Here is a 27,448-nt window from a genome sequence, read left to right as displayed (position 1 = left end):
CAGGTTGGTGTGGACCTGTTGGGTCGAAGGGCCTGTTTCCATGCTGTAGGGAATCTAATCCAATCAAAATACTCCCTGCCTGTCTTGTCCTGATATTCAGGGTTGTTCAGTACAGGGTTTAAAGCAGGGCTCTGGCAGTGTGGAGGAACAAAGGGATCTTGGGGGTCCTTGTCCATAAATCTTGCAAAGTTGTCGCCGAAGTTGATAGGGTTGTTCAGAAAGCGGGGGGTTGAGTTTTAAGAGATAATGAGTCCATCATCAGTGCCTTTGTTTCAACCAGGCTGAAATATTCCAAAGCACTCCTGGTCAATTTCCTCTGTCAGATTCTCAAACTTAACGTTGTCAAATTATTCTGCTATTGTTATAACTTGCAGTTAATCAGATTTATTCATTATCTCAACACTTGCTGATCTTTGTGAGCTCCTGCTTAAGCAATGCTCTTTAAATATTGTTTTCAAACATTTCCATGTCTAATGTCCAGGCATAAACCCTAGTATATACACTTCTCAAAATATACCACTGACAGTTGTACTTCAGTGTGAGAAGCAAATATTCTAATTCATTCCCTAAAATTCTGCCTTTTTTGCTTTCTCGAGTCTCTTAACTTATAAATAGTCAGCATGGCTTTGTGAGGGGCTTTTTAGTCGTTTAGTCATCTACTTAATGTTTTTCAATGTCGATTAGTTAAAATTTGCTTGATGCTTCTCAGAAATGCTTTTGCATTCTTGTGCTCTGTTAGAGGTACTAATAATACGTTTCACAAATCATTGGAAAGATTATGTAACCAACAAATTTGTGCATATTTACCATTTTTTCTTTCTGAATGTAACAGTCAGTACATAATTACAAGTTCAATTGCTTAAAATAGCTTTCAGATCTTTCCAACATTTAACTCTTCCTGATATGCCTATTTTCCACACTGAACTATTGCACAGAAGTAAGTTTCCACCAGTGTTATTCTAAAAGAACAAACAAAATATCAATTTTTTTTTCTTGACACTTGTCTATGAATAGCTTTGATCATATCTTTAGCTCACTTTCCTAACTTGTTTAACATCTAGAGTAACATTATTGACCCAAGTCTAAGTGACTACCTTTTTATTTAATTAACTCTATTACTGGACATACCACGTGTACATCTGATTATTGCTATTGACTTTAATGGTGTGTATATCCAATGCATAGTATTTCAGTCTACAATGTATTTAATTTGTTTGCATGCTATATGTTGATAGGATGGTACGAGAAGAGGAGAAGGTTATTCCAGTAAGAGTAGCCCTCCGCTGCCGTCCTCTTGTACAGAAGGAAATTGATGAAGGATGTCAAGTGTGCTTGACATTCACTCCTGGAGAACCACAGGTATAAGTTTGATCTAGTTGATGGTTTGACATTGCTTAAATTATGATTTTTGTTCAGATGCCTGAAGATCTTTTAAATAGGTTATTATGACAAAAGGGGATTCTGTCAAGTCAGCTCCCTGCTACTGTTGTGTAGAGTATGCTGTACCAATTTTCTTTTAATTTGCTTTCTTTTTTGCCCCCCCCTCCTCAGGTGCTTTTGGGAATCGATAAGTATTTTTCATATGATTACGTCTTTGATCCCTGTGCAGAGCAAGAAGAAGTGTTCAATATTGCAGTATATCCCCTTATTCAGGGGATATTCAAAGGTAACTATTTCCTGCTGAATGTTTTGGAAATAGCTTGGGATTGGTCCACTGTTCATTGCGTATTGAATGATTCTCATTACAGGTTTTTATGTGAATCACTCCTTGATCATTTTATCTGTTAGATATCTGATCACTTAATCCACATAGAAACATTTCTAATACTTAATTCAGTTTTACAAGTAAATTTTTTTAAAACAAACAAGAATACCAATCCCATTTTAAGAGCTGTCAAAATTTCAGTTTGTTTATTCCATGCTTATTTGAAACGTATCTAGATTTAACAAGTTTTGAGAAGATTTGTAGCTCAGGTTGAGATTCTGGATGTAAGTTTGCTTGCTGAGCTGGAAGGTTTGTTTTCAGACGTTTCATCACCATGCTAAGTAATATCAGTGAGCCTCCAGTTGAAGCACTGGTGGGATGGCCCGCTTTCTACTTCTGTTTGGGTTTCCTTGTGTTGGTGACATCTTTTCATGTGGTGATGTCATCTCTTGTTTTTCTCATGGGGGTGGTAAATGGGATCCAAGTCAATGTTTGTTGAAAGTTGGAATGTTTGGATAATAGTGAATATCATTAATCTCATGAACATCAAATAGCCAGAAAAAGACATGACGCACTGTCATTAGTATTCTTACATACAGATGAGGAAGGACAACGCATCCATCCTAAGACAAGCCAAACAGCGACACACATGAGAATTCTTAGAAGCATGGCATACCAACCAGAACACTCTCAACAAACGCATTGACTTGGATTCCATTTACCACCCCCTGAGAAAAAGTACAGAAAATGATGCTACCAGCCCAAGGAATAGAAAGTAGGCCATACCACTAGTGCCTCATCCAGAGGTTCAGTGATGATGTTACCTAACATGGTGGCGTAACATCTGAAAACGAATCTTCCAGCGAGTAAACCTACATCTAGTATCTTGATTTCCTTGGTTATTTTCTGTCTTAATTTTATTTTTGTCTCTTTTATTTTTAAGCCAACTGCCACTTTTTTCCTGCCCTGATGTACAAATTTAACATGTTGGACTGCACTTTGCCTCTCTTATCTATACTCCATTGAGAATGAGACTGATGGATAAACTATCTGGCTAACATGTTCGTGCTGGTATCTGATTGATTGAAAGAAAGGTCACACAAAACTAAAGTGGTAGATTGGTTGAGAATGAAAGTGAACCAGAGTGAAATGTAAATGTGCAGTAAGTGTGGAAAGGGAAATAAGTATACCCCTGAAGTATAAGACTAGGGAATTGCAAATGAGAAAACAAAACTGCAGAAACTTAGAGCAAGTAACTTTTTCTGATGTATTGAAATCATAGCAGTGTCATTGTGGTAGAAAATCAGGTGGAGGAGGAATGTGTACAGACTGTTCAGTTGTTGAGACATCCATTGATGTCAATGAGTGACTGGAAGGATGTTAGGTGTTTTGGTTGTAATCTTCCAAAACTTGCTAGATTCTAGAAAAGCTCCAGTGGCTTGGAAAACCACATATGTAAAATCCTTTTGCTCCAAGAAGAAGGGAGACAGTAATTCAAGCAGGAAACTCAAACTATTGACACTGAGACGGCGCTGGAGTATATTCTTGAGGTGATAACTGGACATAGACAATCAGTGGTGTGGCTTTCCAAAGGGAGAATAATGTTTGATCAAAAGTTTTTTGTTTTGAGGTTGTGATATACAGTATTGATAAGACAACCAGTGGTATAATGTATTTGACTTCAAAAGATATTCAAAAAATGTCATATCAAAGGTTATTGCACAAGATGAGAATTTGTATTGCAGGTAATTATTAATATCCATTGCAGATTCCTCTAACGGGATAAATGAGATGAATGAATTTCAGCAAGGATCACCATTGGGTGCTTGTTTACACAATGTATTTATCCAAAATTATTTACATTGCATTATCCACTCTTGGACAATGGATAGGAAAGTTGAGGACAGTCTGCAAAGGAATGTAGACAGTTTTGTGTGGTCAAAAAATTGGCAGGTGGAGTAATATGGGCAAAAATGTCCACTTTGACATGAATTGAAAATAATTCTTGAATGGGTGGAGATCATAAAATGTCAGGATACAGAGGCATCTGGGTTTTGTTTTGCTTCTGGAATAAGCACTATTCTCATAGTGCCAGGGACCCAGTTCTAGCCTTGGGTGTCTTTCTGTGGGGAGTTTACATTTTCCCCATGGTTGCATGGGTTTCTTTCGGGTGCTTGAGTTTTCTCCCACAATCCAAAGGTATGTAGGCTAGATGGGTCAGCTATCATGAATGCAGGGTTACAGGGGTTTGGGTTGGTGGGGAGGTCATTTCTTTGGGCGGTCACAGCAGACATTATTGGCCAAATGGCCTCTGCAGTGTAGAAATTCTGTGATATGAATATATTGCTGGCTAAGCCTGCATCCTGACTTGCCGAGAATGCCGTTCAGAGTCAATCCTGAATTAGTAGTTAATGAATTAAAATGTCACCATTTGCTGTGGTGGGATTTGAACCAATGTGCCCAGAGCCATTAGCCTTGGGGTCTGGATTACTAGTCAAGTGACACGGCCACTACACTGCAGCCTCACTCTGTAAATCCAAACGTTAACATGCAAGTGTAGCAAGTAATTGGCAGATGGCATGTTGGTCTTTTGCAAAGGAATAAAGCATAAGGGTAGGGAAGTCTTGCAATAATTGTTTCAAACCATTAGCAAGGCTCTTGTGGCATATTGATACTGTCCATACCTCTGAACCTGCGTTCAAGTCCCACTTGCTTCAGGCAACTATCTGAATTTTAGGATCCTTATGCAGTGGTAGAGTTCTGACCTCTGAGAAGAGGCTTAGTATCAAGTCACACCTGCTCTAGAAAAGTGTCATAATGCTGTGAGCAGGTTATTTGGAAAATATGTACAAAGCAATGGTGTGACTGCACCGGGATGACTGCAGATAATTTTGGTTTCCCTACTTTAAAGAAAGACGTACTTGTGTTGGAAATGGTTCAGATAGTTCACTTAATTGCTGAAATGGTGTTTTTTTTTGTGACAAAGTTTGGGTTTATCCCTCATTTTTTCCTCTATGCTAAATAGTATGGCTTTATTGAACCGTTTTTAAGATTGAGAAATTTTGACTATAGATTGAGAATTTTTGCCTTGCTTGAAGCGTCCCTTAGAATAAAAGGATATCTATTTTAGGAAATTGGTGACCAAGTGTAAAATCACTTTTGAAATCAAGGTGAAATTCATGCAAATCTGAACTCTGTTTTTAAAGCATGTTTTGATCACTATGTTCCATTTTTAAATGTGATCACACTGACTTTCTGTTCTATGCCTTCTATTCCAGGATATAATGCTACAGTATTGGCGTATGGACAGACTGGTTCTGGAAAGACCTATTCTATGGGAGGAACATACACATCTGGTCAAGAGGGTGATCCAAGCGTTGGTGTCATTCCAAGAGTAATTAATATGCTGTTTAAGACGATTGAAGAGAATTCAGATAATGATTTCACATTAAAAGTTTCTTATTTAGAGGTGAGTAAGAGGGAGATTATTATTTCAATATTAGGAAGGTACTTTCTAAGTTCTGTTGAAGTGTACAACTATTGGCTTTTTGGCCCAATAGTTCAAGTTTTAAAGCTGAGCAGAAACAAATGTGATTGGAGACCTGGTTGGATTACCTAGTTGTTTGCTTTTCTGTTGCATGAATTAATTTATTTAGAAATTACCTGAATGAAATCATTCCCACACCTGTGTGCGTTTATCAACTAATATAGATCCATGAATATATAAATATATAGCTATGATCTAATGACAACATTGACATCAAGTTTCAAGAGTCTCTATTATTATACTGTTTGTAATAATTTAATAGGCCACTTGGGTAAGTGGAGATGTCTCTGTTAATAAAGCAATGGGTAAACTAAAGGCAAGTATCCATCTTCAAACAGGAAGAATATACTGAGATTCCTTTGGCCAGTCATTGAATGAACTAAACAGAATATATTAACACTAAATTATGAAAAGATTCTCTACTAAGAAAACTTAATTGAATGTTGTGTAGCGTGAGGCATTTCTTGTCAAAAATTACTTCTTAAAAAGTTTGATGCTACATAAGTCCAACATCCCAAGGTACTTCACAGAAGTGACAGAAGGAGAATGAGTCAAAATCACCAAAAGATTGGTCAAAGAGCTGGATTTGAAGGAGTCCCCAAAGAGGACCAAAGTAATAAAGGTATTCCAGAGCTTGGAGCCTAGGCAGTTAACTGCATGGTCACCAATGTTGAAGCAAATTTAAAATTGTGGATGCCCAAAGGCCAAACTTTAGTAAATTATATTGTGGGGCTGAACGAGTGGGTAATTGCATGGAGAGAAAAGGATGACCATTTTGAAATGGAGATGATACTTGTTTGGGACATTTGAGGACAGTGGTCAGGTGAATGAAACTTGAGCAGCAGAATATTGATTATATTTTTTTTAGTTTTTGGAAAGTGGCATATGGAGATTAGGTAAGCGTTTATTAAAATAAGCGAGTCTAGATATAACGCTGGAATGAATGTAATGTGAAGTCTGGCAATATTTGGGTTGGAAGTTGGTGGTCTTGGTGTTGGCAAAATGCAAACTTGGAGTTGTTACATCAAGGTTGTGAGCAGACAACTTTGCTGGATTGTTACCAAGAAGATTGATGGAATTAGTAAATGATTTTGGTCCTCATTCTAAATTCTAATTACATCAATCTTCCATTTTTGAGGAAATTTCTGTTCCAAAACAAGGTGTCTGATAGTTTTACTGAACATAGCAGTAAAGCTGGGTAGATGTGAAAATCAGTGTTGTAATTTCTTTTTATTATTTCTTCTTGTGATATGGATGTGACTAGCTCTTATTACTCATGCCTCATTTCTGACGGTGTCGCTTTGTAAATGGTCTCTACTAAGGGGTAAGGTTTATTCCTATCAACCATATCTATGCCCCTCAATCCTGTAAACCTCTTTAGGTCCCCCTTCAGCCTTCTCTGCTCCAAGGAAAGTAGTGCCCTACAAGTGTCCCTACATAGCGGAAATGTTCCAGCCTGGGCAACTTCCTAGTGAATCTTTTTATAACTTTTCCAGTGTAATCCCATCCTGCCTATAATGTGGCAGCCTGGATTGCACTGTGGTCTGGTTGTGGCTTAACCAACACTGTCGTGTTGCATCAAACCCTCGCACTCTTAATTGCCACGACTAACAGTCTATAAAGTCCTGGAAGATGACATCCAATGCATCCACTCTTTCTAGATCTACTAATCTACTCTGGGATGTAGATTATCAGGCCCTAAGTATTTATCTGCCTTCAATCCTCTCAATTCTTCCAGCACCAATTCTCTAGTAATATTGATCTCCCTCAGTTCTTTATTCTCACGAAATCTTGCATTCTCGAGCATTTGTAGTATCTTGATTGGTTCTGTCTTCACAAAAGACAAAGTTTGCCTGGAGTTGCTCAACTGTTCTTTGTCCCCTATTATACATTCCCCTGTTTCTATCTGTAGGGGATCTACATTTGTCTTCAATCTCTCTCTTCACATACATAAAGAAACTCTTAGTGTCAGTCTTTGTTCTCTGTAGGCTTACTTTTGTACCATATTTTCCCCTTGGTCCTGTGCTGAATTCTAAACTGTTCCCAATCACCACTTATCTTTTTTTTCTTGGCCAGTCTATAGGCAAAGTCTTTTCACTGGGGTCGGGGAGTCCAGAACCAGAGGGCATAGGTTTAAGGTAAGAGGGGAAAGATATGAAAGAGACCTAAGGGGCAACCTTTTCAGAGGGTGGCATGTGTATGGAATGAGCTGCCAGAGGAAGTGGTGAAGGCTGGTACAATTGCAACGTTTGAGGCATTTGGATGGGTATATGAATAGGAAGGGTTTGGAAGGATGTGGGACTAGATTGGGTTGGGATATCTGGTCTGCGTGGATGGGTTGGACCGAAGGGTCTGTTTCCATGCTGTACATCTAAGACTCTGACTCAATATATGCTTTTTCTGGAATCATATGCATTCTCTAATTTCCTTTTTAAGCCCTGAATTGGCCCTCTTACCCATTTTTGCTTTTATCAGACAGTTGTCATTTCCAATGTGTGCCTTCAATGCTTGCCATTGCCTATCCACTGTCATCCAAGTAATTCTCCCCAATCTATCAAGGGCAACTCGTGCCTGATCTTCATAGATTCCTTTTTAAGATTCAGCACCTGAGTGTCCGATTCATTTACCTTGCTCTCTCCACTTTGATAGAATTTTATCTTGTTATGGTCACAAATTTAGCCCCCCCCCCGCCCCCCCGGAGTGTCTCACAGCTAGATTGGCATCATTCCCTTCATATTACACAGTATCCAGTCTAAGATGACCTGCTCTTTAGTAGGTTCCTCCACACGTTGGTCAACACTTCAGGAATGCCTCCTCTACAGCATTGTAGTTTCTTGTGTAATGCCAGTCCCAACATCCTGCAGTTGAAGGGTCTAAATATGACACCCATTAATGATTTTTTTTTGCCCCTTGGTATTTCTCAACTCCATGTTGTCGGCGCTAAAGCTCTTTCTCACTATTATGTTAATTTCCTCTTATCAGCAATGCCACTCCTCCACCTTTTCCCCTTTTTTGCCTGTCCTCCTTAAATGCTTAATAGCCTCGGACATCCAGTTCCCATCCCTAGTCACCCTGTAGCCATGTCTCCATAATCCTAATTATTATCGTACCTGTTTATAGCTGAGATTAGCTCTTGCAATTCTATTACAAATGCTTGTGCATTAAGGCACAAAACCTTTAAGCTTGTCGTTTTTAACACTGTCTTGCTCCCAATAGTGTTCTCAAGTTTTGAGAAGATTTGTAGCTCAAGTTGAGGTTCTGGAAGTAGGTTTGTTCACTGAGCTGGAGGTTCGTTTTCAGATGTTTAGTCACCGTATTAGGCAATATCTTCAGTGAGCCTCCAGACACTGTTGGTGTCTCCTGAGTTTCTATTTGTATGTTTGGGTCCAGAAACCCTAGCCACTCTCCCCTACACCAAAGACATTTTGGAGATGACTGCCAGACTACTCAGACCCCTTGGCATCATGGTAGCCCACAAACCCACCAACACATTAAAACAGCAACTAATTAACTTGACAAACCCTATACAGACAGCAAGCAAAACTAATGTCATTTACAAAATACCATGCAAGAACTGTACCAAACATTACATTGGACAAACAGGTAGAAAACTAGCCACCAGGATACATGAACATCAACTAGCCACAAAAAGACATGACCCACCTCTCTCGAATCTTTACATACAGATAAAGAAGGACATTGCTTCGATTGGGACAACACATCCATCCTCTGAGGAAAACCGACATGCACGAGAAGCCTAGCATTCCAACTGGAACTCTATGAACAAGCACATTGACTTGGATCCCATTTCCCACCCCTGAGAAAAAGAAAGGAAATGACATCAACCCAAGCAAACCCAAATCTATAAATAGAAAGCAGGAAACATCAGCAGTGCTTTGTCTGGAGACTCACTGAAGATGTTACCTAGTATGGTGATGAAACTTCTGAAAATGAACCTTGCAGCTCAGCTACATCCAGCCCTGTTTGAATTTTGAATTCAGGTCAAATTCCTGAAGAAGGGCTCATGCCCGAAACGTAGATTCTCCTGCTCCTTGGATGCTGCCTGACCTGCGCTTTTCCAGCAACACATTTTCAGCTCTGATCTCCAGCATCTGCAGTCCTCACTTTCTCCTGTTTGAATTTTGCTTTGTTTCCCTGCCTATCACTTTTTCCTTATTCCTTTTTTCTACCCTTTTTTGTCCTTACTCCCTCCTTCTGACTCCTGGCGTAAGTTCCCATCCCCTGACATTAGTTTAAATCCTCCCCAACTGCTCTAGCAACGCTTCTCCCTATGACTTCAGTCCCAGTCCTGCCCAGGTGTAACTTGTCCAATTTGTATAAGCCCCATCACTGCTGCAGCCCCCAAAATATTCATCCAATATATCCTGTCATTTCTGTTCTGACTGGCATGTGGCACTAGTTGTAATCCTGAGATCACTATCTTTTGAAGTCAGATTTCTTAACTTACTCTCTACCTGTCTGTGTTCTGATTTTCGGTTAAATGTATGAGGTCCTATGTCATTTGTACCAAATGTGTACCACAATCACTGGCTATTCACTGCTTAGAATATCCATACCTGCTCTGAGACATACTTGACCCTAGTGCCAGGGAGGCAACATACCATCCTGGAGTCTTGTTTGCAGCCACAGAAACACCTGTCTATTCCCTTTACGATAGAGTCCTCCATAAATATTGCCCTGGCACAATTTTTACCCCTTCCCTCTGCAGCAGAACCAACCATGGTGTCATAAGTTTGGCTGCTGCTGTTTTCCCTCAGGTCATTATCCTCAACAGTACCCAAAACGGTGTATCTGTTTTGCAGCGAAGTGGCTATAGGAGATTCCTGCATCACCTGTTTCTCTCTAGCTCAGTCTGGTGGTCACCCATTCTCTTTCTGCCTGAAGATCCTGAGCCTGTAGTGTGACCACCTCTCTATACATGCTACCCATGATACCTTTTGCCTCATGGATGCTCCAGTGTCACCACCTGCTGCTCCAGCTCTGAAACTTGAGCTTTCAGGAACTGTAGCTGGTGACACTTCAACTAGTGCTGATTGACTGCATAGATGACTATAGGAGGACATACTGGACATGCCTGGGCAGTTATCCACACTCTGGTGAATTACACTGTTGTATCTATACTAAAACAGTTTGGCTAAGGGTACTTTCTGGAGTATAATTCTTTTCTACTATTGTTGGAATGTTGCTGGGACCACAACCTTTGTAGCATCCACTTCTTCATAACTGGGTGCATTGAATTGTCTGACAACTGGCATCTGTGATGCTGGAGACAACTTGATTATCCATTCAGCACTTCTCGCTGAAGATTTTTGTGAATGCTTCATCTAGGTTTGGCGAACCATTTTTGTACAGAGTTCCATGTGGAACTATTGGATGAGCGAAAGGGTATAGAATTAAATGGTAAATTGAATTTAAACCTCATTGGGAGGGGGAAAGAACAGTATGAATTGAGGACATTTTTCAGTGAGTACAATGTTTTGCAAAGTTGTTTTCTTCAGTTGAGGTATGAAGTCAAGATTAGTGGCTTCAGAGAATAACTGCATTTGCATACACCTTAAAAGCTAAGTTTTTTTTTTGCTGTATAGTAACTACTTAGGCAGACTAGCACCCACTACTAATCATCTACAGATCGTCCCAAAGAGGGACCAGAAGACACCTTTTTTTGTGTGTGGATGATTTAAAAAGAGGTAGGGGATTGGAGAAGACATGAATTGCTGTTTCATTACAGCCAAAGGCAGTGTCAATTTAAAACTTCATTCATCTTGAATGAATGTCTTTGCTACTGGAAATCATTTTTAATGGGTTTTGTTTTAAACATGTAATTTTGAGATCCTTGCATTCTGTTGTGAAATTGTTCCCATTGTATTCTGGTTGCATCTTTTTTCATCCTTCATAGATCTACAATGAAGATATTTTGGATCTGTTGCATCCATCTCGGGAGAAATCCCAAATTCACATCAGAGAAGATCCCAAAGAAGGCATAAAGGTAACATTCTCTAAAAATAGAGACTCTATTAAATGAAATTACTGTCTTGTAAGTGATTGTTGTGATGTCCTTTTTTAAAAAGGACAGCTTTTCTCTCCATTCTAACTTTTAAGTTTTATTTCCTTGAGCTGTCTGATTTTTTTTTTTTACTACCCACATATGCCAATTTAGGACAGATAATGAGACCTGACATTTTATATGCACCTAATATGCGCCTAACTTCATTATTGCCCATAAGAAGCATGCAGAATTTGGTTTTTTTTTTTTCCGGAGCTTTATAGTCACAAACCTGTATTCTAAACCTTTTGAGAGAAGTTAGTAGATCTGTCGTACAGTTTTGATTTTTTCTTAAAAACTCAATTCCTGTAGTTGCTCATTGCAGATTGTAGGTCTAATTGAAACAAAAGTGTTAACTGCAATGGATATGGTGAACTGCCTGGAACAAGGAAATTCTACAAGGACAGTTGCTGCAACAGCAATGAACTCCCAGTCATCCCGATCCCATGCCATCTTCACAGTCACTGTTGAACAAAGAAAGAAAAGTGACAGGTAATGGTGCTTCTGCTTTGGACAGGTGGCAAGTTTTCAGAGTGCTTTTCTTTATGTTCGCGTGAGTTATATCCTTATGCCATGTGATTAATTTTGAAACGGCTTTTTCAATCTTTAGCTTAAAGAGAGAATGATGCTTTGTCTATTGGAAGCACACTAGCTTTCGCAGTATTAACTTTGCTGAAATGTTCAAGGCAGATGGAGAAGAAACAAATACAATAAATATCACTAAAGAAATGGCGTAAGGGAAATTAGGGCTAAAGACTAATGTCCCCTGTTTTCTAAAGTAGCTACAGAGATGGTGCTTGCACTAATCATCTTTCAATAATCCTTGGGCTTTGGAAAACTGCCAATGTAGCACAATTTCTTTCCTCTTAGTTTTTGTTTTCTCACCTTTCTAACTATATATGTCAATTAGCTTGACACTTATAAAAATTAACACCTTTCTCAAGAAAAAAGGTCTAACAAGAAAGCATTTAGATTTACATATGAATAAGCAGAGCTAGCTTGGCCTCATGAAAGCTGAACAGATCTACAGGAAGAGACTTTTTCAGGCTTCATGCCTGACCAGTTTGAGAATACTTTTGGAGCTAACAAACAGGGAAAGCCACGAATTGTAATATTTGGATTATTGGGAGTAATTTAAAGTTCCCCATACGTATTGCACGCGATGACTGCCTATGATGTCAGTGATAGAATGAAATGGATAGACTGTTGGCTAACTAATAGTTGGGGTAAGGGGGTGTATTTAGGATAGCTACTTGTAACTAGTGGAGTGCCACAGGGATCACTATGGTGCCATATGAGGAAAGGAATGTATTGTAGTCAGGTTTGCAAATGGTCCAGAAATGTGGGAAGTTAAGTGATGAGCATTAGAGTCTGCAGACAATTTGATCTGTTAAACAAAAGATTCTCAGACAGCACCTTCCATCTCCACAATTACTTGCATGTCAAAAGGCAGGGGCGGCAGATACATGGGAGCACCACTTGCAAGTCCCCCTCCGAGCCACTCACCATCTTGACCTGGATATGTATCTCTGTTGCTGGGTCAAAATCCTGGAATTACCTTGTTATGGCATTGTGGATCCACCCAGTAGTGGACTGCAACAGCTCACCACCACCACCACCCCTTAGAGGGTAACAGGAGACAGCAATAAATGAGGCAGCTAACAATACCAACATCCCACATGATTTTTTTCAAAAGTGGACAAAAACTTGGTACATGGGATATAAATGTGAGGTTATGCACTTTGGCAGGAAGAATATTATTTTAAATAGACTGTAGAATATCTTCAGTGATCCCAAAAAGCTAGTAACCTAATGGATGATGGGGAAAGCATCATGTTGGCCTTTATCCCAAAGGAAATGAGTATGCAAACGTGGAGGTTTTGCTAAAACTGCATGACACTAATCAGACATCAGCTGGAATATTATGAATAGTTTTGTGCCCTTTTTATGTGATACACTGGTATTGGAGGCAGTTCAGAGAAAGCTTATTGGATTGATACTAGGTATAAAGGGACTGTTTTTGAGCAGAGATTGAGTAGGTTCAGCCTGTAATCTAATTTAGAAGAATGAGGCAACCTTGTAGAAACATACAAGAGTTCTTGGAAGCCTTGGACAGGGAGATGCAGGAGTGTTGTTGACTCTTGCACATGAATTTATGACTGCAGGCCATAATATCAATAAGTAATTGCATTTTTAAGATCAAAAAGGAGGAATTTCTTCTTTCTCTCAGGTGGTAATGAACCTGTGGAAATCTTTACCCCAGAGGCTGGTTTATTACTTACATTCTAGGTTGAGACATTTTTTGAAAACAGTGTTATGAGAAAAGGCAAAAAAGTGAAGTTTGAGAGTAACTGAAACAGCATGATCTCATTGAATGTTGGAGCAGATTTATTAGACTGAATGTCCTACTTGGCTTCCATGTCTTTTATGGTGTTTAGTGACTTTTTCTTATTTGCTTTTTGTTCTTTTCCCTGCAGAAACAGTTATTTCCGTTCCAAACTGCACCTAGTGGATCTGGCAGGATCTGAGCGCCAGAAAAAAACAAAAGCAGAGGGTGACCGTCTGAAGGAAGGTAATCTTGTCCTCTAAATAGGAAGTAGCAGTCAATGTTGCAATTAGAATGCTGATTGAAACATGATAGCAGTTGCAGGTGAGTGCAGCTTGGAGGAAATGCTAGAAGTAGACCTTGACATGATTTGAGAAGGGGTAGGAATTCTCAAAGTGAGTCTTGACTTTGGGGGAAAACAATTCCCCACTTGACTGGATTGAATTAATGTTTAGTTTTAATGATTCTGAATAATTGTAGATATTTTTCACCTGAAGAGGTTTTGATTAATCTTGGTGATTGATCAGTTATAAATGAAGTATCTGAAGATTCCACTGACTGGCATAGTTTTGATTGGCCTCAGGCTCTTTTGCTGAATAGTGGAAGATACCCTGAAAATTTGAATGCGTTTGGGCACAAACTTTGGCTCCAGTTTAGTTATTTTTCCCTCCTTGCAATTGTTGTAAAGCTTTCATTAGCAGCATCCTTTAGTGACCATAAGTTATGATGCACAATGGAACATTTCTGAATGGTAACTTGCTTTTTTAAAAAATAAATTTCTGCCTGCTATCTTGGATGCTTGTTTTTTGCAGCAGCAGTGTTATCGATTTGGATTGATAGAGAGAAAGAATCATGCAGGAAATGGGGAGAGATAAGGACAGGATTTACTGCTTACCTTAATTTTCTAGTTTGATTTAATATCTTGTAGAAGCACAAGATTAATTTCTCTTACCAAGAACCTTTTATAATTGCAATGTAACTGTTATGGCTTATCCCCTCCAAAATATGAGTGGAGTAGGCATTATTGCATGTTGACATGAGAAGCTAGTTGATTGGGAATGGGAAAAGTTTTTTCTTGCTCTTGAATCAGAGGCAGTGCTAGACCTGCTTGCTTGCTGAATCGTGCAGCTTCTGTTCGTCATTTGGGTTATCAGCACCCAAGGAAACATTCTAGATTGTTTTAAAAAAAAAAAAAAATTACATCTGTTAAGTCTTAAAATTATTGACGCTTCTTCAGATTAGATTATTCACTGACCACAAATGTTCGTTTTAAACCAGAAGTAAGGATTTTCTCTACACTCGTCTCATTATCCTGTTGCAAAACCCAGCATTCTTTTCTTTGTGCAATGTTAAGTTATGCTTTTGCATGTTCTTGTGGTCTTGGGATATGGCTTAATGAATTGAGATAGCTAACACATGAATGGTTGTTATCGACAAATGAAAACCAGTCTAACTATTTAGGCCTGATGTAACTATTGGCTGACAGAAGACCTCAGTTCTACCTGTCACCTAAATGTTTACTGTAGTCTTACCTGCTTGTTCGAATAAGCTTATGCCTTCTTGGGTGTGCTTGTGACTAATGGTCAATCTGTTTCAGGAATCAACATTAACCGTGGTTTGCTGTCCCTGGGTAATGTTATCAGCGCACTTGGAGATGAGCATAATCGCAAGGGCTTTGTGCCATATAGAGATTCAAAACTGACACGATTGTTGCAAGGTAAGGTAATTTGGTTTGTGTTAATATCTCTAGTAAACATTTTTGCAATTTGACTTTTTTTAAAATGGGGGGAGTAATCTGAGAAAGTGGCTTGAGATTCATTTAGCCTGTGTCCTTTTCACTGGTTCTTGGCATCATGTCCAAGTGACCGAGCTTTATACTTGATCAGTGAACAAGAGCATACTAATTGTGGTGAAATCCTCGTTTTATCTTTTGATGCTGTCTAAGCCAGCAAGCTGAATATGCAGCATTGAGAAACTGGGTGTTCCACTGACTCTTTTTTTTTTTCTGCTACATTCAGTTCTATCTAGATTAAGGGCTGGGATTTATTTTCTAAGGATCACTCAACAGGTCAAGGGTCTATCCATTCTTGGAGCAGTAAAATTGATGTTTCGGGCAAAAGCCCTTCATCAGGATGCTGTCTGAACTGTGCTTTTCCAGCACCACTCTAATCTAGACTCTGGTTTCCAGCATCTGCAGTCATTGTTTTTACCTAGTCTATCCATTCTAATTGGTTGGAGGCAATCTTCTGTTCAAGATTGACCAAAAGCCTGAAGGTAGGCAATCAGATACTTGGAAACTCTTCTCCTTCCACGTTGAAAAGGTGCTGCTATTCCTGACTCTAGGCAGTTAGGACTTGGAGTCTGGAGCAAGGGATGGTTCTCAAACCCAGGGTGCCAATGATAGTTCAATACAGCTGAGATGAGGGTAGGGGTTGCATAAAAGAAGCCTGCAATCTATATTTGCTTCATCCAGCTGACAAGTCAAGGTGCTCAGAAACCAAAAGGTAGTGTCTAACTTAGTGAAGCTAGGTGCAATGAACCTTTTACAGACTAAGTGCTGATGTGCAGCCATAAGAATGGAGATTCGAGCTACCATGATTTTTGTAATCATTCAGGGATGAGAACTTGGCTGTCTTGGGTAGTACTTATTGCCTTAAGGTGGTGATGAGCAGTCTATTTGATGTAGGGATACCAATGTTGCTGGGAGGGAGTTTGTAATTTTGATCTACTGACAATGAAGAAACTATGCTTATTTCTTACTTTCTAGATCAATCATCTGCAATTAACTTGGAGGAGGTGAGACTGCACTGTAGTACTGTATACAGCTTTGTTTCCTTGAGGAATGTATTTGTGTTGGAGACAATTCAAAGGACTTTCATTAGTTTTAATTGTAGAGATGAGAAGTGTGTTATTAAGCATTTTACTCTCTGGTGGTCAGAATGAAAAATCTAATTGAGATATATAAGCTGCTAAAAGGGACCGACAGTGATCAGGATATTTCCTTTTGTGGGGCAGCTTTGCAACAAGGTCCTAGTTATAGAATGAGGGGTAGCAGATTTCAAACAAATGAGGAATTACTTCTCAATGCTGTGAATCTGGAATTTGCTACCCCAGAATGTGGTGAGTGAGGCTGAAGGTGCTGAATTGCCTAATTCCTGCTCCTAGTTCTTGTGTCTGCTGCTCTTGTCATACCATTGTCATATCTGGAAGGAGCTGTCTAAGGATTCTTAGTGAGAATTTCTGCAGTGCATCTTGTAAATAATACATGCTACCGCTATTACATATCAGTAGTGGAGAGAATGTTTATGAATATGTCAATAAAGCAGCTGCTTGAGTCTTAAATTGTGTTGAGCTTAGTGCTGTAGGGGTACATTCATCCAGGCAAGTGTGGAGCAATCCTACACTTGTAACCTCTACTTTGTAGATGGTGGGTAGGCATTGAAAATTCAGCCAAATTCCTTAGTGGCTTTCTAGCCTCTGACCTGTTGATGTAGCTGCCATATTTGTGTGGTTGGTCTAGTTTTGCTTTCTGGTCAGTTGTAATTCCCAGAATGTCAGTGTGGTATTCAGCACTGGTGATTCTATTGAATGTGATGAGTTGATGGTTCGCTTTTTTGGATAGTTATTGTATGGAGGGAATATTGCTTGCTCCTGGTCAGCTCAAGCCTGGCTATTATCAAGTCATGGGATGATGCTGAACATTGTGCAGTCATTGATAAAATACCCCTTTCTGACCTTCAGGTGGTAGGAATGTAATTTAAACAGCTGAAAATGTTTTGGACTAGGATATTGCCTTGGAGAAATCCCTGCAGAGATGTCCTGGACTTGAGGTGACTGGCCACCAATAACCATAGACATCTTCCTTTGTGCTCGTTATGACTCCAACCATATTTTCACACCACTCCCTCCCCCTCTCCAAAACCCAAATCCATCCATGATTTCCCATCAGGTTTTTTAAGCTTTTGTTAGGGCTCTTTGCCATACTTGGTCCAATGTGAGTTGATGCCTTGATCACTGCGGTCCATGTCAAAGTGGCATTTGAGTTGAAGACTAAGCCTTAAATTGGAATATAAGGCAAGTGTTACGGATTTGTTTTATTTATAGGGATAGTTGGTTGCCACTAATATCTGGGAGGATATTGCTGAGACATCTGTGGGATCTGTCTTTACCACATTTTGCTCTATCTTAGATACAGTCTCAGTAGAGGTCATGATAAAACAACTATGGATGCTGGAAATCTGGAACACAAACAGAAGTTGCTACAGCGCAACAATGCTGCCAGACCTGAATTTCTCCAGTAACTTGTTTTTTTAATTCCAAGATCAAAATATGGCTGAAGATATCTTTACTTTTGTTTCCCCACCCTATCTGAGAATGCAGTGTTGAACTTGGAAGATTCTTGATCTAATGGCCTTTTACTATATTAATCAGTTGAAACATTCCTTTTGGGAGTGTGGGGGGTGATTTGCCAATGAATTTCCTCCTCAAATTGAATCCCCCATCCATAGTCATGTGAGTTCACCATTTTTAAATGCAGATTTGATTTGGGTTCATTTTAAAGAATTGTTTTATTCCTTTAGATTGTGTAAGCTCAAAAACAAAGTTTAAATGGATGCTTCACTATAAGAATCAAAAAGTTTAAAGCACTGAGTTGTTTTGTCGTTTCCAGCTGAAAAACAGGTCATCCATCCTAATCCCTCTAACTTTTTACTCTAGCTTTTTTAATCCATTTCCCTTCAGGACACAACTGAAGGTATATCCAGCACAATGTTTGTTTTTTTTTTTAAAAAAGACAGTTAGTTAAACCTCCTTTTTGGAGTTTTGGTAGAGACTTCCAGACCCAGTGATAACTCTACTCTCCTTCATTCTAATCTTTCAATTTTAAATCTGTGTCCTAAGCATTGACCTGTGGTAAATGGACCCCTCGTCCATTCCATCTGGGTTTCTGTCTTAATCACCCCAATTACATCTCTCAGCAGCCACCTCTGGTTTCTCCTTGAGTTGCCTTTTTCCAGGTATGGCATATTCTCTTGCATCTCCTCTGATATAATTCCTCCTTTTTGAGTTGATCAGCACTGTGTACAGGCCATGATCTCATTGCTCAGATAAATGCACTTCCAGCATAAGTCATGGTCTTGCATTCTATACTTTACTGAAGTAAAGAATTCCATTGCTGTTTTCATCTGCTGTCAATGTTCTGTGGCCATGCATTCCAGTCATGCCTTTCACTATTTCTTGGCCTGGAAACTGCTTGACATTGACTCCAGATTTGTCAGCCCTTTACTCTTCCTCTTCTTCCCCCGCCCCCCCCCCCCCCCCCCCTTATGGAAGTGCATTTACTGTGAACTGTAAGTTACCTCCAAGTACAGGTAGTTCTGGGAAAGCACTTGATTTGGCTAAAATGTCACTGAAGAATTAGGGAATGGTACTTTTGAGAACGCTTACCTCAGTTTGCATTAGCGTGATTCTAACGGGGATTGGTTCACATGCTTTGTTCTGCACATGTGCCATATTAGCGTTGGTCTTTGCACCATATTGCACATGTGCTGAAAGAGCTGCTTTGCGAGATACTGAACAGAGCAGCCATTTTTACATTTTTAATTATGCTGTTAAATTTTATTTTTGATGATTTCAGGCTGTGCTATACTTTGGACTTTTGAGGGATTTTTGCTAATCTGCCCCGAACTGCACTTTTTCCATTATTTATATTAAGCGGTTTTCTATTAAATGAGGTTTTGCTAGAATACAACTGTGGCATTTAAAGGAGAACTGTTTCAAGTTCACTTTTGCTAATAACTCATTGGCTTTGTCCAAATTGGAAAAACAAATTCATTCTCTCATTAGTTTATTCATTATCCATTAAGTGTCAAAATGCTAACTCACTACCACTCCTTCCACCTGCCTTGTTATATCTGAGAGCCGTACCCTTGTTGCCCTTTCCACGTAATGGTCAAAGATTCACCTGGATGAATTTAAGAATTCTACTCTTTCACTTCCTACCACATGAAAATTATCCCAGTTAATATGGTTGCTAAAATTTCCAACTATTATTGCCCTTTTTTAATGAGATTAGCCTACTTAAACTATTCATATTTAAGGATCCATGTTACACTGTTCCTTTTTTTTTCTTCTTCTTGGGTCAATCTCTATATGGCCTTGTTAGAAGCAACAGCAAATCACCCATCTTCGCAGCTGTAAGATATTCCCAGAAAAAATGTTGAGTTGCTGTTCCTGTCTGTCCGTGGGCTGTTTCTGAACTAGCAATGATTGAAACTTGGCATTGAGGTCTGTGCTCATCAGCTTTATTTGTTACAAACCATGTGTAGCCCTTGATTGCTACCAAATGTTCTTTGCTATTTTCTTTCTTTTGGTTTCTGGGTCTTCACAGACTCTTGACTAATTTTCTGCCCAATGTTTTACTTCTGATTTTTGTCCGAACTGAATCTGCTTTAAGGTGTTTGTCCCCCTTTTTGAACTACTGTAGCCTTCCCCAACAATGCTAGCAAATACCAGAACTATTTTAGCAATGCTCAGTCCCTATCTCTGCCAGAGCTGGTCCTGATGTCCCAAGAATGGAATGCACTGCAACCAATAAGTGATATCATTCACCCTGCAATTAAGTAGGCAGCAACACCTCATTCTGGGGGCATTCCCAGATAGAAAATCACCCCAAACCAAATGTGGGTTGGACAGCAGGATGTGCTGTACTACCTGCTTGTTGTAATTTTTCTTCTACCCTTGCATACTCCAGTTGCAGACTGACCATATCTATAAATATGCTTTTCAATGACTCATTACTGTAGGACAATGACAATTGTTGTACTAACTGAATGTACTTCACAATTACTTATTCAGCGCACAATTGTAAGGATATATGTTGTCTAGGTTGGAAAAGCCCTACCCGTTCTTTCGAAAACATGGCAATAAGTGCAAATACACTGAAGAACATTTAAACCCCACCAATACTTAAAACTAAAAACCTGTGTTAATCCTTTTAAACCAAAGGATAAGATTACTTAGCAGCTGCTTATTACTGTTGCTTAATATTAGTTTTTTTTACATCTGCCAGTTGATGCGGTCAATCATAAGCAGCCATGCTAAGCAACCAACCAACTTAAGTTTGCTGTAATGTCACTCCTGTTTCTGAACAAGGCTTTGACTTTTCACAGGAGTAGCAACACCATGACCCCTTTACTCTGAATTGTCCCTGCCACTCCAAGGGGTACTGACTCTTGTCTCTGGGTCCTCCTCGCCTGCTCCTTTCAATGCAAGGAATATGTACTTGTTTTGCTTTCAGCTAAAGTAAACCTTTGCAGTCAGGTTAATATTTGACTTTTAACTTGGCTTTTCTTACAGACTCACTTGGTGGAAATAGCCATACATTGATGATAGCTTGTGTGAGTCCTGCTGATTCTAATATTGAAGAAACTCTAAATACTCTACGCTATGCTGACAGAGCAAGGAAAATAAAGAATAAACCTGTGGTTAACTTTGATCCCCAAGCTGCTGAACTTCAGCGCCTTAAGCACCAGGTAAAAAGCTAAAGCTATTAGTGTTATCTGCTTTTCTCTCCCTGTCACACTAGCTTAATGTTCAACTTTCTTTGTTGAGCACTGCATCCATTTTACCTTAACATAGGCTTTGATCGAATATTGAAATTGCTGAACTAGGAAGGTGAATGAATCTGGTTGGATTCATTCATGGCCCATAGGAAGATTGTTGTGGTTATTGGAGGTCAGTCATCTCCAGTCCAAGACATGTCTGCAGGGAGTGTCCAAAGCCCAACCATCTTCAGCTAATTCATCAATGACCTTCACCCTCCACCATAAGGTCAGGGGGCAATGTACATGTTTTTAAAAAATGTTCACCATTTGCTTGTTTCAATATTTGAGGATTTCAATGTCCAAATGGAGCCATAGAAACACTGGGCTGACAAGTGGCAGGTAACCTTTTAGCCACCCAACTGCTGGACATTGGCCATTTCTTACAAGAGAATCTAGCTATTGCCCCTTAACACTCTTAATGAATTCTTGATGCCATAAGCGGATTTCCCATTATCATCAACTAGACTATCCATAAGAGCAGGTCAAGGGCTAGGAACCCCTTGGGAATAACTCACTACCTGACTCTCCTAACCTAATCCACCATCTATAAGGCACCAGTCAGCAGTGTGATGATGCATGAATGCAGCTTGACACATTCTCTCCAGACTTAGCCTTTTGATTGGCACAGCATCAACAAATATTAACTCAGTCCAATACTGTTCAGTGGCAACTATGTACCATCTACCAGTTACTCGGCAGAAATTTTCCAAGGATCTTTGTAATTAGAATGAAATCAGCCAGGTGGACTTTATAGAATATAAGTTTCCTGATTGAATGGGTCTACCGACCTGAGTCCTGGCTGATGCTTACTAAGGGTGTCGGGGGTTCTGTTCACTCCAGGAGCCAGCTCTGAGCTAGTTCAGTATCATGTACTCTACGTGTATAAATAGTGACCTGCCGATGGCTTACTGGCCTCGTCAAGGTATTTCACTCCTGAGACAGCACAGTCCAAACCCAGACCTCTACCTAGAAAAAGGCAGCAAATATGTGGGAACTTGCAGGTGGTGTTCCCCTCCATAGCCACTCACCATCCTGATTTTGACAATTTATCATCACTACTTCAATGTTTCTGGGTCAAAGTTGTAGAACTCCCTTCCTTAATTGCATTGTATTGCAGCAGCTCAAGAAGGCAGCTTGCCACCATGTTATCAAGTGCTGCTTGAGATGGGTAATAAATATTGGACCAGCAGTCATTGCTCACGCTCTGAGTGAATAAAAGAATTTGAAAAGTATGCTGATTCAATTCTGCATATAAATCACAGGGCAACAATGTGTAAGAGATCAAATTGGATGAAGGTGTTGCATTTTAATGGCTGTTGAGTGTTTTACTTTATTTCCGGTTTGTGTTCTGAATTGTTTTTTCTTGATGTAACTAAGAATGCTATGGCTCTGAATCATCTAGAAGAAAATTATTTAACCCTTTGTTGATATTGTACCTCTTCAGATGTTTTAATTCTAGTGTATTATAGGGTGTAGGTTTGCTCGCTGAGCTTTAGGTTTGATATCCAGACGTTTCGTTACCTGGCTAGGTAACATAATCAGTGGCGACCTCCAAGTGAAGCAAAGCTGTTGTCTCCTGCTTTCTATTTATATCTTTCTCCTGGATGGGGTTCCTGGGGTTTGTGGTGATGTCATTTCCTGTTCGTTTTGAGGGGCTGATAGATGGCATCTAGATCTGTGTTTGTTTATGGCGTTGTGGTTGGAGGTTGCCACTGATGATGTTACCTAGCCAGGTAACGAAACGTCTGGATATCAAACCTACAGCTCAGCAAGCAAACCTACACCCTAAACCTCAACCTGAGCTACAAACCTTGCAAAAGTTCGAGTGTATTATGCAATTCACTTTACTAGAACAAAGATAAATGACCTGGAATTATCCATATTTAAATATGTTCATTTCATAAAGGGTAGTAGATGTATTCATGCCATTCTTACCATGTTTTTGGTTCAGGTGCAAGAACTCCAAGTGCTGCTGCTGCAAGCGCATGGGGGAACAGTTCAAATAAGCAGCAGGTGAGCCTAGTCTCATTCAGTACCTAGTTAAGAGCAAATGTGCATGTAAAGATTTCTAGAACTATTTTTGATGTATTATCTTTACTTTTAAGAAAATGACTTTTAAGAAGTTTAAAAATCAAGCTGCTTGCAACTAGAAATGTGCATACAAGGCTAGCTTGGATTGTTGAGTTAGCTTTTACATTGTGTTGTGTATTCTTTCTAGTATCTAAAGTCTAAACTCAACTTTCATTGAATAGAACCCTTTAATTTTGACCCTGTTTTACCATTGTATTGAGAATTCTTTGCAATTTTCCTTTTGTTACAGTGGAAAAGGAATCCATACAATGACTTATTCCTCTCTAACTAATCAATGGTTTCTAATTTATTAAGATGGTAGCAGAACTGATCCCTCCTGTCTGATTTGCAGTACCATTATTTTTACCTATTTTTTTTTTCCCTCTTAGGGGAGTGCAATCTGAGAATCAACAAACTGTAATGGACACAGTAAGATTGCACAGAGAAGAAATTGAACATTTGAGTAAAGAGCTTCGTGATGCAGTTGGCCAGACTACTCAGATGTGTGAAAGGGTCATACTGGTGAGATTTTCAACTGGCATTTCATGTTTTGAAAAGTTTGCCACTTGTTACTTGCACCAGTGCAGTGACGCAGTATTCTTGCTTTGTGGTCTTTCAATTCACTCAGGTGTCATCCTGAAAAATATTTTCCCCTCAGTGAAGATTGCTATTCATAATTTTGTGTATTTCTTTTCAAAAACTGCTTGTTCATAATCTTTATAGAATAGAATCAAAGTCCCTACAGTACTGAAGTAAGGACATTTGGTTAATTTGAGTCCATGCCGATCTTCTAAGCATACAATCAGGACCAACCCATTTACCCTATCCCTGCATGTTCGCATGGCTAATGCGCTTAGTTTATATATTCCTGGAGACACATGACAGTTTAGCATGGCCAATCCACTTAACCTGCACGTCTTTGTACCATGGAAGGAAACCCATGCAGACATTGAGAACCTGCAAACACTACACAAATTGTCAGAGGGTGCAATCAAACCAGGATCCCTGATGCTGAGAGGCAACAGTGCTAACTACTGAGCTGTTGTGCTGCCCCCTCCCTTTGATTTTTGTTTTAATTTTGTTTGATCTGTTCGATCCATGCCAATGTCAATTGAGTCACTGGGTATTTGTGTAGATTTTGTGGTTGGGGAAGGTGGTGGTGATATGGACTTAATCTGAATTCCTTTTAAAAATTATGCTAGCAAGTCTACAAGTTCCAGTGTAATTTGAAGGCTGGCAACTTTTCATGTATCAAGACTAATAATTACTTTGTTTTGCGCAGACTGAACAGATGAATGAGAAATTGATCTGTAAACTGCAAGAACTCTCTCAGCATGCTGCGTATGTATCTACCATATTTTTCAGTTTAGAACAGTGTAAAATTTTGCATTTATTCAAACCCTCTTGCGTGAATGTTTTTGTGTACTGATCATGAGAATTATAATACTTTTTGACAACCTTGGTTTACTATTTGTACAGTGGTCTTCATTCTAATGGTAATTCTTTTTTATGCTTCGTGGTCATTTGGAATTTAGCTGCAAACATAACTAGTTGCAGTTGTCAACGTGTGGCTCTGCTGCAGTAATTCTGTCCAATTTGCTGTGCTTTTGTTTTTCTCTGCAATCGATGACTTAATGAATTAAAATGCCCATCTAAAAGATCATGAACTGAGACAAATTAATAAAATCGGAACTCCACAGCAATATTTTTGAAAGAAGCACTTTTACTAGCCAATTCAATCTTGAATCATAGAAGGATGTTCATCCTTTTTGCTAGTCTGTTTTGTTTTGGTATTAGTCTGAGCATTTTAAAATTTGACATCAAAATTGTGTGATGTCTTTGGGAATGAAATGCTTTCCCTTTTTGATATGACCTACTGTGTAGTGTGTAGCAGGAAAGTGTGGTTCTATCTCCGCTTTTGCATTGGAAACTGTACTACATGACTCCTTTTACAAGTTACAAATGTATACTAGCTCTGCAGAGTTTTATGTACTAGTTATTAACATTAACAGCTGCAAGTTGGACTTGGAGAAGCTAATGGAAGTTTCTTCAAATGAAGAAATGAGCGAGCAGATCAACATCCTACGCAGTCTGCAGCAGGCACTTTCTAATATGCAGGTGAGAGTTCAGGTCATCATTTTATGTCTATGTTTTGAGAAATTCTGTTACTCAACTGTTTAGTTTTGCATAATTGGATTTTTGAAAAAGTCATGTCTTCTGCTAGATGAAGTGGAGCTATGAAGACAGAAATATTGTCAATGTCTCAACCTTAAATGACAGTTGTAGTTTTTTTTCATACATGATCCCAAGCATTTTGTTTTTAAATTCTGCCTGTTTAGAATGAGTGTACAAATATGAAACCGGAAATGGAGGGAATTGACCTTGAGCAACAAGGGGATGAAAATGTAGATGTAAGTAATCCAGTTTTCACTACCTAATGTTTAGCAGTATGTTTCAGTTTTTTTGAGATTCCACCATGTAAGTATGTGTATGTAATTGCAGTCAATGTTTTTGCCTGATTCTTCACATGAAGAGTGCAAATATTGGTCATTGGGCTTGACAATTTGAGTTTGGTTTATTTTTGTGCTATTTGTAGATTTCCATGCTAATTCTCATAGGTAGAATTACAATGCTGTTTCTATCTTGATTTCTATAACTTAATTGATTCAAAAAGCAAGGCATTGTCAACTAAAGTTGCTACACTTTAGATGAATAAACCTGCAGCAATCCAGTCAATAACTTGAGGCCTTTGTTCAGCAGGAGAATTCCAGCTTAAAGGAAAAGAGGGATTCTGATCCTTTCACAGCCTGCCATGCACTAAGGCATGCACAGATGTCCAAAGAGTTGATGGAATTGAATAAAGTGTTGGCACTTAAAGAGGAACTGGCTAGAAAAATGTCACAGGGTGATTGTGAAATGGAGCCTGTGCACACTCTGTACCAGGTCAGGAAGAATATAAAATATAATGGTTAATATTTTCATTAAAATATTGAGAAACCTTCTTCAATTGTTATAGTTTTATTATACTTTTCTGGGAAGGAGGCTTTGTATTTGTCAGTTTTCTTGTAACTAAACTTTCACTAAAGTATTCATGGTTCCATTCAGGTAAATATCAAGTCACTTGAGGATCAAGTTTCTGCTCTACAGAAAGAAAAGGAAGAACTAGTGCTAGCATTACACGGTGCGAAAAAAGACATCAATGCAACCAAGTAGGTTAACTCTCTCCTGTTTTTTAGTTCACTAAAAAAGACTAAATGTTGTGCTTATACTTAAACTTGAAACTGAATCTGTCTGTTTTAATATCAATTTGCATTAGTGTGTAGATTATCGCAAACAATGGAACAGCAAGAAAATTTGATCATGGGATGCTACATTCACCCTGCTTTCCTGTATGTTTCCAACCTAGACAATAAAAGAATATATGGCATTAAACGGAAATCTGAGGTTTGGATGTTAATGCATGTGCTTTGAAAAAGTCTATTTACAGACAATGGCACAAATGCCAGTTTGGTTTTCTGGTCGATAAGCAGTTTGAGTTTTGTTGAAATACTCTGCAATAGTTTGTGGAACTAGACATTAAAGCTGTTTTAGATTAGGTGCATTTAACTTATCTCTTATACAGTGTTTCCCTGGGAAATGGTGATCATGTTATCATGCAATCTCTTCCAAACTTGGGATTATATACATGAGATTAGTCCAAACAAATCTGCTTAGTAAGTTATGAAGGTACAGCATGTGAAGGTTGAGGAAGTGGACCAAGTCTGACTCCTCAATTCTTAGGTATTCTTGATGCTGCTCCAGACATGGCCTCCTGTACTCTTCTTTGAGGGTTGATATTTTTCCCCCAGCCTTATTGTAATGGTTGAGTGGGGGCTGTCAGGCCATAAGGTTGCAGATTTTGTGGAATATAACTTCTGTTGGCCTACTGCACCTCCCAGATGCCCAGTTTTGAGTTGCTAGGTCTATTCAACATCTGTCCCATTTAGCACAGTAATAGTACCACACCACCAGTGGAGAGTGTTCTCATTGTGAAGATGGGTCTATGCACAAGGACTCTTACTGTCATGGTCAAATGCATCTGCAGCCAACAGATCGGTAAGGATGAGGTTAAGTATGTTTTTCCCTCTTGTTG

The 27,448-nt window shown here is 39.1% G+C and overlaps 1 protein-coding gene across 2 annotated transcripts in view; it reads left to right on the top strand.

Moving 5' to 3' along the window:
- Nucleotides 1-27,448, top strand: part of kif4 (kinesin family member 4) — a 72,247-nt gene that overhangs the window by 7,698 nt on the left and 37,101 nt on the right. The window contains exons 2-16 of one of the 2 annotated variants that reach the window (XM_043704771.2): nucleotides 1,236-1,359; nucleotides 1,552-1,666; nucleotides 4,984-5,174; nucleotides 11,170-11,259; nucleotides 11,642-11,808; nucleotides 13,794-13,888; nucleotides 15,240-15,359; nucleotides 20,999-21,174; nucleotides 23,198-23,259; nucleotides 23,706-23,838; nucleotides 24,599-24,657; nucleotides 25,329-25,434; nucleotides 25,656-25,727; nucleotides 26,077-26,259; nucleotides 26,422-26,525. In XM_043704771.2, coding sequence (XP_043560706.1) covers nucleotides 1,237-1,359; nucleotides 1,552-1,666; nucleotides 4,984-5,174; nucleotides 11,170-11,259; nucleotides 11,642-11,808; nucleotides 13,794-13,888; nucleotides 15,240-15,359; nucleotides 20,999-21,174; nucleotides 23,198-23,259; nucleotides 23,706-23,838; nucleotides 24,599-24,657; nucleotides 25,329-25,434; nucleotides 25,656-25,727; nucleotides 26,077-26,259; nucleotides 26,422-26,525 — 1,796 coding nt within the window. In that variant the 5' untranslated portion in view covers nucleotide 1,236. Of the gene's footprint in view, nucleotides 1-1,235; nucleotides 1,360-1,551; nucleotides 1,667-4,983; nucleotides 5,175-11,169; nucleotides 11,260-11,641; nucleotides 11,809-13,793; nucleotides 13,889-15,239; nucleotides 15,360-20,998; nucleotides 21,175-23,197; nucleotides 23,260-23,705; nucleotides 23,839-24,598; nucleotides 24,658-25,328; nucleotides 25,435-25,655; nucleotides 25,728-26,073; nucleotides 26,260-26,421; nucleotides 26,526-27,448 lie in introns of both variants that reach the window. The other variant, XM_043704770.2, reaches the window with a different exon arrangement.

Source organism: Chiloscyllium plagiosum, unplaced genomic scaffold (genome assembly GCF_037043375.1).
Source record: "Chiloscyllium plagiosum isolate Xiang-an unplaced genomic scaffold, Cpla_swu_hap1 HiC_scaffold_11, whole genome shotgun sequence".
Classification (NCBI taxonomy): domain Eukaryota; kingdom Metazoa; phylum Chordata; class Chondrichthyes; order Orectolobiformes; family Hemiscylliidae; genus Chiloscyllium; species Chiloscyllium plagiosum.
Note: the sequence above shows the minus strand (reverse complement) of the source record. Positions and strands in the feature narration are given on the sequence as shown.